This window comes from Panthera leo, chromosome A3 (genome assembly GCF_018350215.1).
Source record: "Panthera leo isolate Ple1 chromosome A3, P.leo_Ple1_pat1.1, whole genome shotgun sequence".
Taxonomy (NCBI): domain Eukaryota; kingdom Metazoa; phylum Chordata; class Mammalia; order Carnivora; family Felidae; genus Panthera; species Panthera leo.
In genome coordinates, this window is record NC_056681.1 from 101,032,024 (window position 1) to 101,046,287 (window position 14,264).

Sequence of the window (14,264 nt, forward strand, 5' to 3'; positions counted from 1 at the left end):
TTGAATGAATGACTGTGCTGGGGCATCCCTAACCCTGCCCCTCTCCACAGGCTGGCGGCCCGCATCATGTGGCGGGTGGAGAGAGAGGGCACTGGGCTCACAGAGGGCTGCCTGGTGGCTGTGGATGACCTGCAGAACCACGTGGAGCACTTCGGGGAGGAGGAGCAAAAGGAGCTGCGGGTGGACGTGGACACTTTCTTACAGTACTGGCCGCCCCAGAGCCAGCAGTTCAGCATGCAGTACATCTCACACATCTTTGGCGTGGTATGATCCCCCATAAGGTGGCGGGGGTGGGAGGTGGCAGCTGGGATTGGTCAACCAAGAAGTATTCAGAGGCTACCAGGCTGGAGCGGGGGAGGGGAGGCCGAGAGAAGGACCAGAGGGGACAGAGGCCCAAAGTGAAGAACTTTCATCCCATTTCTGTTGTTCTGGCCTTGCTTACCAGAAAGTCATTCCCACCCTATCAGAAGCAGGCATCCCACACACAAACTGTTGGTTATCCCTGCATGGTAGATATGGATAGGAATTGACCTTCTTATTTATCTCTGCTTTCTACTTTCTCTTGTTTATACTGAGAGCAAAGACCCAATCACCATCCCTTGTTGCCCAAGTCACTCTGGAAATGAGATCCTTCCTTTTCCCAAGTATGGTAGGCAGGATAATGGAGAGCCTGGAGTCGTGTGTTATGGACATTAGGGAGACGAGAAGAAGGACTTTTGGAGAGAGCTGCCTTGGAGCAGCAAAACCAGAGCTCTTGTAGCCATAAGAGGCCAAAGCATGGGGGTAGGAGCTTCATGGATTAGCAGGTTCAGGCCTTGGGTTCTGGGGGTAGATGTCTTCCAACCGGCGCGTCTTCCTTCTGTGGTGCCGATGAGTGGGCTGAGGGGGGAGGTTACTGTAATAACAACAATAGCATGATCATACTGTACCTCTCCTGTCCTCACCATGTGCCAGAACTTCTGTGATAGAGTGCTGTAGAGAAACAGAACCAATAGTGCGCGCGCACGTGTGTGTGTGTGGAGAGAGAGGGAGAGAGGGAGGCAGGGAGGGAGGAAGAAGAGATTTATTTTAATGAATTGGCTCTTGTGATAGTGGAGACTTAGTAAATACAAAACCTGCTGGTAAGCTGGCAGGCAGGGGGCCCGAGAAGAGTTGCAGTTCAAGTCCAAAGGCAGTCTGCTAGCAGAATCCTTTCTTGTTTGGGGGAGGTCAGTCTTTGTTCAGTTATAGACTTCAAAAAGGAAAAGAACCATATCATCTTGTCAATAGATGCAGAAAAAGTATTTGACAAAATACAGCATCCTTTCTTAATAAAAACCCTCAAAGAAATTGGGATAGGAGTAACATACCTTAACCTCATAAAAGCCATATATGAAAAGCCCACAACTAAAATCATCCTCAATGGGGAAAAACTGAGAGCTTTGCCCCTGAGATCAGACAGGGATGTCCACTCTCACCACTGTTGTTTAACATAGTGTTGGAAGTCCTAGCCTCAACAATCAGACAACAAAGTGAAGTAAAAGGCATCCAGATTGGCAAAGAAGAAGTCAAACTTTCACTTTTTGCAGATGACATGATACTCTACATGGAAAACCTGAAAGACTCCACCAAAAACTGCTAGAACTGATGCATGAATTCAGCAAAGTTGCAGGATACAAAATCACTGTACAGAAATCGGTTGCATTGCTATACATCAATAATGAAGCAACAGAAAGAGAAATCAAGAAATCGATCCCATTTACAATTGCACTGAGAACCATAAAATACCTAGGAATAAACCTAACCAAAGATGTAAAAGATCTGTATGCTGAAAACTATAGAAAACTTATGAAGGAAATTGAAGAAGATACAAAGAAATGGAAAAACATTCCGTGCTCATGGATTGGAAGAATAAATATTGTTAAAATGTCAATACTACCCAAAGCAGTCTACACATTCAATGCAATCCCAATCAAAATTACACTGGCATTCTTCTCAAAGCTAGAACAAACAATCCTAAAATTTGTATGGAACCACAAAAGGCCCTGAATAGCCAAAGTAATGTTGAAAAAAAAAAACCAAAACTCAAAGCGTGGGGCATCACAATCCTGGACTTTAGCCTCTATTAGAAAGCTGTAATCATCAAGACAGTATGGTATTGGCATAAAAACAGATACTACAGACCAATGGAATAGAATAGAGAACCCAGAACTGGACCCAAATATATGGCCAACTAATCTTTGACAAAGCAGGAAAGAATATCCAATGGAAAAACGTCTCTTTAGCTAATGGCGCTGAGAGAACTGGACAGCAACCTGCAGAAGAATGAAACTGGACCACTTTCTTACACCATTCACAAAAATAAACTCAAAATGGATGAAAGACCTAAATGTGAGACAGGAAACCATCTCCTCCTAGAGGAGAAAACAAACAACAACTTCTTTGACCTCAGCCACAGCAACTTCTTCCTCGACACGTCTCCAAAGACAAGGGGAATAAAAGCAAAAATGAACTATTGGGACCTCATCAAGACAAAAACTTCGGCACAGTGAAGGAACCAATCAACAAAACTAAAAGGGAACCGACAGAATGGGAGAAGATATTTGCACATGACATATTGGATAAAGGGTTAGTATCCAAATTCTATAAAGAGCTTACTAAACTCAACACACGAAAAACAAATAATCCAGTGAAGAAATGGGCAGAAGACATGAATAGACACTTTTCCAAAGAAGACATCCAGATGGCCAGCAGACACATGAAAATATGCTCAACATCACTCATCATCAGGGAAATACTTCACACCAGTCAGAGTGGCTAAAATTAACAACTCAAGAAACAACAGGTGCTGGTGAGATTGTGGAGAAACGGGAACCCTCTTGCACTGTTGGTGGGAATGCAAACTGGTGCAGCCGCTCTGGAAAACAGTGTAGAGGTACCTCAAAAAATTAAAAATAGATCTACCCTATGACCCAGCAACAGCACTACTAGGAATTTATCCAAAGGATACAGGAGTGCTGTTTCATAGGGGCACATGCACCCCAATGTTTATAGCAGCACTTTCAACAATAGCCAAATCATGGAAAGAGTCCGAATGTCCATCAACTTATGAATGGATAAAGAAGATGTGGTTTTGGGGCACCTGGGTGGTTCAGTCGGTTAAGCGTCCAACTTTGGCTCAGGTCATGATCTCATGGTTCGTGAGTTCGAGCCCCATGTCGGGCTCTGGGCTGACAGCTCAGAGCCTGGAGCCTGCTTCAGATTCTGTGTCTCCCTCTGTCTGCCCCTCCGCTGCTTGCACTCTGTCTCTCACATTGTCTCAAAAATAAATAAACATTAAAAAATATTTTTTAAAAAAGCTGTGGTTTATATATACAATGGAATACTACTTGGCAATGAGAAAGAATGAAATCTGGCCATTTGCAGCAATGTGGATGGAACTGGAGGGTATTATGCTAAGTGAAATAAGTCAGAGAAAGACAGATATCATATGTTTTTACTCATATGTGGAACTTGAGAAACTTAATAGAAGACTATGGGGGAAGGGAAGGGGAAAAATAGTTTTAAACAGAGAGGGAGGTAAACCCATGAGAGACTCTTAAATACAGAAACAAACTGAGGATTGATGGGGCAGTTGAGGAGAGGGTAAAATGGGTGATGGGCACTGAGGAGGGCACTTGTTGGGATGAGCACTGGGTGTTGTATGTAAATGATGAATCATGAGAATCTACCCCCGAAACCAAGAGCACACTGTATACAATGTATGTTAGCTAACTTGACAATAAATTATATTTTTTAAAAATGTAAAAAAAAATACGGGCTTCAGCTGATGGCATAAGGCCCACCTGTACATTATTATGCAGGCTAGTTTGCTTCACTCAGAGTCTACTGATTGATTGATTGATTGATTGATTGATTTTAACTTTTTAATGCTTATTTATTTTTGAGAGAGAGAGAAAGAGAGAGAGAGCTAGCAGGGGAGGGGCAGAGAGAGATGAGACACAGAATCCAAAGCAGGCTCCAGGCTCTGAACTGTCAGCACAGAGTCTGATGTGGGGCTCGAACTCACGAGCTGTGAGATCATGACCTGAGACGAAGTTGGACACTTAACTGACTGAGCCACCCAGGCACCCCTAGTCTACCGATTTAAATGTTATATACAGAATACTGTTTAACTAAATATCTGGGCACTACAGCCCATATTAACCATAAAATTAACCATCATATCTTTCCATATATTTATTTTATGCAATCTTTAAATACAAGATGAAATCATTGCTTTTAGCACTCCAATTTTATAGAATAGGAAGCCTAGGCCTGGAGAGGCTATGTTATCTCCAAAGCCCACATAGTGATAATGGGCTGGTATCCAAGAAAGGACTAGAAGCAGTCTGGCAGGTGATTCTAGATTTTTTACTCTTAGCAGTTATGCTCTATAGCCTTGGGGTGAATGGGTGTCACAGACCGATCCTGGGTATCACTAAAGTGGTCCAGGGACTAGAGTCACAGGACCACATAATCACCAAGGTGCAGAGCTGAAAGAACTCTTAGAGATCATCTAGTCCAACCTACAGATGGGAAAACTGAGGCTCAGGGAAGAAGGAAATTTGCCCGAGGTAACAGCTTGTTAGTGGTACTGACAGGCTTGACTTCATGTATTTGCTGAATGACTGACGACATTGAATGGAGAAAGGGACATTCCTGCAATATCTATGACACATAGCCACGTGAGTGCATGCATGCATATGCATGAGCACAGTGTAGCACATGTTTACATACGTATTTATGCAGATAGCAGATGTTTGTGTGAGTGATTAATGTATTCTAGGTTGTATTTATTCTTATGCATTTTTTCGGAAAAGGTATTTGGAATCTGTTTTTATAAAGAATAAGTGATTTGGGGGGAAAGGAAGTCAATAGAGTGCCACATAAGTAGTAACCAACTTGATTTGTCTTGCATTCAAAGATATATGTTAAGTGTTACACTCAACAGATTTTAAAATTGTGAACAGGAGTAAAAAATATCCATCCACCAGACCCAAAACAATCAAAAAGAGATGTCAATTTTATGAGCAGCTATAGGAGTTGAGGGTGGGTAGGCAAAGGAAGCAGGGGAGGCACACAGCCCTCTGTATCTATGTACACACACACACACACACACACACACACACACACGCGCGCGCGCATGTGCATGCACACACATACACAGAGTAAGGCAGAGCAGGTCATGGAGAAAAACCAAAATAGATACTGGGGAAAACTCATGTGAGACCCAGAAACAGGAAAAGAGGGAGACTTCTCAGAACTAACGTTTCCATCTTTGGCCTTTTTAGAATACAGCTACCAAAAGCTTCCAAGGTGGCTTTGTTTTTTGGCAAGTACAGTACTCTCCCAGGGTGCTCACCTTGAGGGTCCTTTGGAGTCACCTAGAGAACAAGAAATTAATTGTTTTGTTGCAGACTCTCTAAGCATCTCCAGGATTAGACTGAGTCTTCTATTTTCTTGAACTTTGAACAGCCAAGATGGTGTTCTGTCCTTGGTCTATGTCTGTTAATTGACTCTTTTATCTTTTCCTCTGAGTAGATTAGCTGCAATGGCTTCACACTCAGTGACCAGAGAGGCCTGCAGGCAGTGGGTGTGGGCATCTTCCCCAACCTGGGCTTGGTGAACCATGACTGTTGGCCCAACTGCACCGTTATATTTAACAATGGCAAGTGAGTATGTCTTTAACTGGGGATGGTATCATGGGGATGTGGACCCTATTGTGTTTTCTCTACTTGACCTAAACCAGACTGTGGAACCTGAACTAGCATGGATTTTGACTGGGCAGCAAATAGAAATTTTGTTCTAGGGGCACCTGGCTGGCTCAATTGGATGAGCAAGCGACTCTTGATCTTGGGGTCATTAGTTCAAGCCCCACATTGGGTGTAGAGATAACCAAAAAAAAAGTTAAAAAAAATTAAAAAACATTTCATTCTAGAATAATTGTGGATAAGAGAAAGGTAATGAGAAAGCAAAGAATTCCACATGGGTAATAACTGAGTCTTTGCATGTTTCTTGAGGCTGTCTAGATGTGTTAGGTAATTTATTTATTTTGAGAGGGGGAAAGGGAGAGAGAGAGAGAGAGAGAGAGAGAGAGAGAGAGAGAGAGAGAATGAATCCCAAGTAGACTCCATGCTGTCAGCACGGATGTGGGGCTCTGTCCCACGAACGATGAAATCATGACCTGAGCTGAAATATAGAGTCAGATGCTTAGCTGACTGAGCCATCCAGGCGCTCCAAACCTCTACTATTTTAAAGCTCAAAGCCTGGGATTATCTATCAGGCAGTCATTGCAGAACAACATCAACTGAGAAGGTGCTTGGCAGAAGCATATATTAGTCAAGGTCCCAGCAGAAATCAGAAGGTACACTCAGTGTTTACCCAAAGATAGTTTAATAACAGGAAAATTTACAGAAGTAGGGGTAAAGTTTAAGAAACTAACAAGGAATGGTGAGGTGTGCAGGGTCTAGCAATAGTATGAAATCCTTACCACCTCCAGACCTGGAGGGGCAGGTGGAGGAAGTACTGTTCCTGCATCTGGTGAGAGCTGTAGCATGGGAGAGTTCCGTTTCTCCACTCCCCACCCAGTGGCTTGGCTGTACTGGTAGAGAAAACTGGCACTGCTGGAACCATGGCCAGGCAGAGAGGGAGCCAGGAGAATTAAATACCCCAGCCTCCCTCTCCTCCCATCTTCTGATCCCCTCCCACTGGCCAAACTCCAACCAGAAGCCAGAGAGCAAAGGACTCTGGGTGATGAGGCTCCCAGAGGTCATCCTCCCTCACCCCCAACTCACAAGGCACAGATCAGGGGACAGAAGGACAAAGAATGGATCTTGGGATGGGCATAAATGGAGAAGTCAGCAAACAGAATGAGAGCCTGGCTGTCCATGACTCAGGGCTGGGGGAATTTGGAGGATGAGGCCTAAGCAATATTACTTATTTTGCTCTTAGAGATGAGACAAGATTTTATGACAGGTGTAAGTCAACTCTGAGCCATCAACAATGAGCTGCTTTGCCCCCAAACATCCTGGAAACCAGAGACAATGGTTTCTGGTTCTCAGTCAAGAATCAAGCCTAAACCCCAATATAGCAAGGACTCTGATTTCCCTTTTCCTTCCTATTTCTGGAAACAAAGGCCTGCATGACACCAGGCTCTAAGCAAGTGAGAAAGTTACTCAAGACAGAGAAGTTTATTTGGGACCCAGATCATTTTTCCCCGGAATTTGCATTTCCCTTGCTAAGCCTCTTGGGGTCACTGACGTGGACCTCATAGAATACTCCTCAGAGGGGCTGTTGTCCCAGGTTAGCCTGCTTGGCTGAGGATCAAATTCAGCCATTTATGGGGCTGGTCTTTTGGGACACCACTCCCCTAAGCAGTGATGACCCAGGGCTCCCCTTGTCACTACATGTAACAGCTGTAGGAGCCCAGGAACCCTTTCTTCAGACCAAATCTGATGTCTGCTCTGGCTTCTTTGCATCCACTAATTTTGAGCAGCCATATTTACCTGGCTTCTTGGCTGTTGTGCAAAAGAAGGTGATTTTGCAGTCATAGTCTAGCTGCCTGCCATAGTGGAAAGAACCCAATTCTAACCCAATGGAATTTTACATACTATCTATGTGACCTAACCAACCTCCATTTGCAGTTCACACAGTCCCCAAGATAGACATCAAAGAGGCCACGATGCTTGTGAGTGAGATAACAGCACCCATACAGGGTTTAGCACCTATTATTAAATGCACTGTCTCATGGTAGTCCCATTACCAGGTTGCAGTTGAGGACTGTGAGCCCAGGAAAGGGAAATAACTTGTCCAGAGCTGAGGACCTTTGAACCCAGAACTTCTCATTCTAAATCCAGTGCACTTTCCACTGTAGCAGTCTGCTTCTTGTCAAGTGAGCCCCCACTGGAAGGGGCTGGGATAAATGTGGTGGTGATGGCCAAAGCTTTCATTGCATAAGCTGGAATGCTGTGCTCCCTTGCTAGCTGTACTGGACCAGCCAATGGTAATGATTTCCATTCGGGTGTCTGTTTTGTCTTTCAGTCATGAGGCAGTGAAATCCATGTTTCACACCCAGATGAGGTGGGTCAGTCCTTGCAAGCATCCCTGCCCCTCTGACCCATCTCCCTCACTTGCCTGGTTTGCTGGGGCCGCCCCCTCCCGAGACTCCGAAGCTGCTCTCTGGCTGTAATATCCTTCCACAGCCCAGAGTCTGGTCTTTGCTGAATGCTATATTTTAAATGCATATATATTAATCATTTTGTTCCTCACCCACCCACTCCCCACCGTGCCTTTGCTTCTTTTCTTTCCTGTCTTTCACTCCTTGCTTCTCTCACTACCCCAATCCCAAAGCATGCCAGTCCCTTCTAGTCCACATCACCTTAGCAAAACCCACGCTGTCCGTCGAAGTCCTGATATTACTGGATGCTGATATTACTGACGTACTAAAGGGACTGTGTTTATGTATAACCCCCAATTTCTCACCCAGACTGTCTTCTGAAAATAGCACCCATAGCTGCAATCTTTTTGACAAATATTTATTTACGCTATTTGTTCAATGTTTCTGGCCAACTATGAATTAGTGGTTTAGGTAAGATTTTGCTTTGACTTTTCTTAGTGACAAATAAATGGCCCCAGGTGGATCTATTTCTCAGGCTGGGTTTGAAAGTACTTGAAATGCTCTTTAGATTAAGAACAAAACTCTGCATGGGAGTTTGGGCTCTGGGAAGGCAGGGGTAGGAGTGGTTGCTGCATTGGAGTGTGTGTTGGTCTGCATTCCATGTGACTTTGGATGATTCCCATCATCCCTTGGGCGTTTGGTCCCACATCTATAGAGCAAAGGTCAAGATGAGCACATCTCTAGGGACCTTCCTAGTTTTAAGTCTCTGGGGCTCTGCATTGCATTTCTAATCTCTTCAAGAAATAAATACGTTAAATAAGTTATAAATACGTTAAATACGTTAAATATGTGTGCCTCAATTAGCTGAACTCCAGAATTGCAGGCATTAAAGATGGAAAAGGGAGAATGGACTGATGGTTGCTATTCATCCCCTGACCCCGAATCCCAAGTAAGGTGAAATGGGGCATGCATATTTTCATATTTAAGGGACACTAAGTTCATTTGGTTTTGAAAATTCTCTACATAATTGAGATAATTTGAGATACTCTGAGACCTTGCAAGAACTGACTGAGCCGTGATAGGAAGAAAGGCTATTGGGAATCCTCACTCAGTTGGCATTGAATCACTATTGAATGGGAATATGTCACAATGGAGCCGTGTGGGGTTGGTGGGGGCAGAATTACTTACCTTACCAGGACCAGATGCCAGAGATCCACACTCAACACTGGCCCAGGAGTTGTTCGCATGGAACGATTTAGAACATTGGCAGAGCTCTGAAGTCAAAGGCTTTGGTGCATTTCTTTCCCTGTGCATGGCAGACCTGGGAGGCAGACTGAGGATACTCTAGGGAGAAGATTATATTGAGGTGAAGTGTGAATGGCACTCGATTTTTCATCTTGACTGTTGCCAAAGTGCTGTGGGACCTCATGGGGGGAGTTCCTTCCCCTCTCTGGGTGGCGGTGCCCTCCCTTGTGAAATGGGGACGTTGATCCCCTGCAGCTGAGACTATTAGGATTCTAAGCTGGGCTGTGAGGAGAATCACACAACTCACCTCTCCCTCTTGCCTTTCACCATGGCAGGAACAGCTGCTGCCAAAAATTGGGGTGGGGGAGAAAAGAAAGGGGTCCCATGGGCACGTGAACAGGCACTGAGACTTTGCCAGGCTCCCTCTGAATTGTTTGTATATATTATCACATTTATTTGGCATGTCAGGGTACCCTGATTTGGGAGAAGGCTTTTTTACTTTAAGTGGTCACCTAAGATACTTGGACATGCCTGTCACTTCCAGTCAGTGGTTGTTACTCACCTGGTTGTCACCTCAGAGTGTGTGGAAGGGGCTGCCGGTCACATGGTGTCTGACTCAGCCTCTCTGGGAGGTAGCGGAAATAAACACAGACCTGTCTGCAGACGTTCTCCCCAGCCCTCTGTGTCCTGCCACCCACTCTCTGGGTGATGGCTTCCCACTGGGCAGTGAGAAGATCCTGGGGGGACACAAGAGCACAGCTAGGCAGCCAGCTTGTGGGGCTCCCCGGTTGTTCTCTGTAGTTCCTGGCCTTGTGGTGGAGGGTGCATGATTGAGAGGCCCACGAGCTGCTCTGCTTGTTTGTCTTAGCTGGATGTCAGCTCTGCAGTGAGTGGGCTTTTGTCCTCAGCACCTTCTGTATCTGTTACCTGGTAAGGTGGTAGTGCTGTAGGTAATGAGAGGGTCAGGTCTAGGCTGGAAGGGGATTGAAATGCCATCTGCTGTTGCTACCTACCTTCAACCAAAACCCGCGTCCCCCGGTAAATACAAAATGAACAATGCAGCAGGCTAACAGAGCCAGCCTTTGTTTATTCGTCATCAGCGATCTCCAGGCCTGTCTCTTTCCATAATGTAGACCAGAACCAGTGGACTGAGGGGTAGGTGTGGGAGGGCTTAATGTTGAACCCAGAACGGGCCACAATTGTGGGTAACTGAATGTACGTACTTTCAAAAGAGTAGTCTCTAAACTAAGCAGAGGCAACTGTTGAGTCTTCTCCTATCTGGAATGTTTACCTTATTATTTCTCCCTTCCTTTGTTGCAGGCAGCCAGTAGCTAAATGTACAGGGATAATTGCAGGCGGGGAAGCTACGTATGGCTTTGTGACCATGCCCAGCCCTCTCCTGGGAATCCATTTAATTGGATTTCAGAGCAATTAACTGAATGGAGCAGATTTGATTGTTATAATGTGTAGAGCAGAATTATCCAGAAAATTGTCCTTTGGGTCCTTTGGGGGTGGGGGTGGGATTGGGAGTTTTCTTGGAGTGCTAGTGGGAGTTGTCTGTAAGACTCAACTCCCTGAGACCTTGGAGAGCAGAGACCCCACTCTGAGAGCCCTGGATTTGATTTACTCTTTCCTCTACCTTGTCCAGAATTGAGCTCCGGGCCCTGGGCAAGATCTCAGAAGGAGAGGAGCTGACTGTATCCTATATCGACTTCCTTAACGTCAGTGAGGAGCGCAAGAGGCAGCTGAAGAAGCAGTACTACTTTGACTGCACGTGTGAGCACTGCCAAAAAAAGCTGAAGGATGACCTCTTTCTGGGGGTGAAAGATGACCCGAAGGTACTTGTAGTCCTGCTCCTGGGGTGTCTGCGACCATCTTCTCTGGGAGCCAGCAAGGGTGGATTTCACAGCTCATCCGTGCAGAGAACCAGCCTGTGACTATTAGAAAGGTGCTGTGGGGTGGTGGACAGGGCATAGAGGAAAGGTCCCAGCTAGCGTCCTGGGGCCACCGCTTGCCAGGTGTTTGCGTTGGTGAAGTTGCTCAGTGTTCTCATCTGTAAAATAGGAATGATGGCACCCACCAGAAGGGGTTGCTGTGGGGACTGAACAAAGTGATAAATGTAAAGGGAGTGGCATACAGAGTGGACACTGAGTAAATTTTAGTTCTTCTCTGTGCCCTTTTGCTGGTTAAGTAATGCTGAGAGTTTCATATATTGAGACCAGATGGGCAAAGAGATTATTTGCCTGGTTATCACAAAGATATTCCTAGTCCCATGGAAATGGGCAATGTAGGGATTGGGTAATGTGCTTAAATCCTGAATAGCTTGCTGTCTGGTTGCTGGTGAGACCACCAAGCAGCTAAAGGATTCCTGAGGGGGATTTCAGGAGCTTGGCTGAGCTGGGAGGGAGCCCAGCAATGGTATAAACAAAAGGCTAAAACTGGACTCCTCTTGTTCCATTTTCCTCCATGGAAAAGTGCACAGGTGGAGGGTCAGGTGGGGGTCTTCTCCCTGCTGAGGGGCTCAGCCAAAGGGGTTCAGCAGTTTTATGGACCTGAGATGGGGAGAGGGTGGAAGAAGCTGTGGGGGAAGGGCTAAGAGTAGAAAAGTACTGGGTACCAAGTTGGAGTGGGGGAGAGAATCTTCAAGGTTCCCTCCTCCTCCTCTGGAAGGAGGCCTCCAGAGGTCAAGACCTCAGATAAAGAGACCTAGGAATGAAGGCTCCTGGCTAGGAATACAACCACGCAATATGTGGCTCTTGGTTCTCCTCTGTTTACTTGAGATATGCTGCTACCAGCTGGTGACGATACGCCCACATCTTCCAGTGTGGAATTGCAGAGTTGGCGTCTCTCTTGATATAAAAGATTGATGATTTCTGCTTGAACCTACCTGGATTCAAAGCAAAAGCTTTCTATTGTTTTTATGTAAAATTTGGTTTCTCTATGAAAAAAAATAAACAAAATAAAAGTAACCCAAACCAAAATTAGTCAACCAAAAAAATTCATTAGAAAAAAATTGAGTTTAACTTATTTTTATTTTTTTAAATGCTTATTTATTTTGAGAGAGAGAGAGAGAGCAGGGGAGAGGCAGAGAGAAAGGGAGAGAGAGAATCCCAAGCAGGCTCTGCACTGTCAGCGAGTGTAGGGCTCGATCTCACGAGTCATGAGATCATGACCTGAGCCAAAATCAAGAGTTGGACGCTTAAGCAACTGAGCCACCCGAGTGCCCCAAATATTGAGTATAATTTTTTAAAAAGCAATGCATCCTAAGGCAAATTCAAGGCCATTATAATGTAGTAGAGAGAATACGGGAAAATGAGCCAGGAGGCCAGTGTTAAGAGTTCGGGCTATGACACTGAATATTTCTGAGTGTGGGCAAGCATCTTCCTTTTGAGCCAGTGTCCTCATCTGTAAAAAGGGAGTTGCACTGTTAGCAGTTTTTTCAAGCTTATCCTATCTATGTGGTTGTCAAAGCTGCTTTTCTTTAAATGCGTTTATAATGTGTTATCTCGGCCTGATAAGCCCTATCCAGTAATCCAGGCTTTGTGACTCCTCCTCAAACTTTTGATTGGCATCAGAATCCCTCCTGACTCCTTAATATATGGATGTGTTAACTCGTTAATATATGTGTGTATGTTAACCTGGATAAAAGTCAAAACCAAATATTTACAAAATGCGCAAAATAACACCAAAATGTTTAACATTCCCCTCAACTATAGCTTTGGGCCCTCCTTGTTTGGATTGCTTAGGTTTTTCTTTTTCTGTCTCCTCAGTTCTCACCCTTGGTTTTCACGATAGGAATATGCCAGTTTTTCAACGTTGGGGAACCAGTATCCCTCTTTCCCTCTTCTCTTCTACTTCTGGCTCCTCCCTCTCCAGTGGGTCCTTCCCTTCTGATGATTCCTCCCCATCTGCTGACTTCTCCCCTTCCTCCTAGTCTTCCTCCTCCTCTTCCTCTGGCTCCTCTTCCACTGACGTTTCCCTCTGCTCCAGCTCCTTACTCTTGTCCTCCTGGTTTTCTATTTATTTTGTATTTCTGGGGAGGAGAGTCTCTCTCTGCAGGGTTCCTAAAATCCTATCTGCAGATCATGCGTTCCTGCCTTTACTCTGAAAAGTGGAGCCAAATGGAACAGCCCTATTTCCTTTCTCAGAATAGCTTTATCACATGTTGCACATGCAATTAACAACCTACTAGCCAGGTTGTTTTGAGAATCTTGGCAGCTGCCTCCTTGAGCAAATTTGATTCACTTCCCAAGCTTGAAGTAACACTCTTCCTTACAACATCAAATTGAACAAGAATTTTATTAATACCTGACCACTTGGTATTCGCCAGCTCTACCCTGATTTCTCCAGAAGATTCCCTACGAATTTTGAGTTTTAAAGATGATGGAACTTACTATAGATTAGAGATTAGTGCTCATAAACTAGAAGTGCTTCAATGAGCCATTATTTGAGCAACAAGCTATGGATGAAAGGAAAAATCTAGGTTTGACAGATTGGTGGTACACCTCTGGACTACCAGTTATAGAACTCTGCCCAACCAGATGAGATATAGACCCCCTCTTATTTATGTGCTTGATTCAAATGAGTTTAGGAAAGCAGATATGCACTTAAATGACCTGTCTGGAACCAAGACACGATCCGAGTTAACAGAAGGTGAAGAAGTACTCTGGGGCTAGAGGGTAGCCAGATACCAGAAATCTGAGCCACATCAAAGATCAAGACAAAGGTTGGGTCAGGAGTGAGGCCTGTGAGCAGAAATCACAGCACTGGTGGATGCAACACTTGTTGGCGTCAGGCCACGCAAGACCCCAGAGATGCAGAAGGATTCCAGGGAGGCCAGATGCAGAAGGAAATGAGGGTAGTCAAAACCGTAGTGTTAGTT

General features: G+C 45.0%; 1 protein-coding gene across 4 annotated transcripts in view; it reads left to right on the top strand.

Moving 5' to 3' along the window:
- Nucleotides 1-14,264, top strand: part of SMYD1 (SET and MYND domain containing 1) — a 40,189-nt gene that overhangs the window by 18,259 nt on the left and 7,666 nt on the right. For 2 of the 4 annotated variants that reach the window (XM_042932960.1, XM_042932958.1), the window contains exons 3-6: nt 51-264; nt 5,563-5,693; nt 8,062-8,100; nt 11,031-11,220. In XM_042932960.1, coding sequence (XP_042788894.1) covers nt 51-264; nt 5,563-5,693; nt 8,062-8,100; nt 11,031-11,220 — 574 coding nt within the window. The remainder of the gene's footprint in view (nt 1-50; nt 265-5,562; nt 5,694-8,061; nt 8,101-11,030; nt 11,221-14,264) is intronic. The other 2 variants (XM_042932961.1, XM_042932959.1) reach the window with 1 other exon arrangement.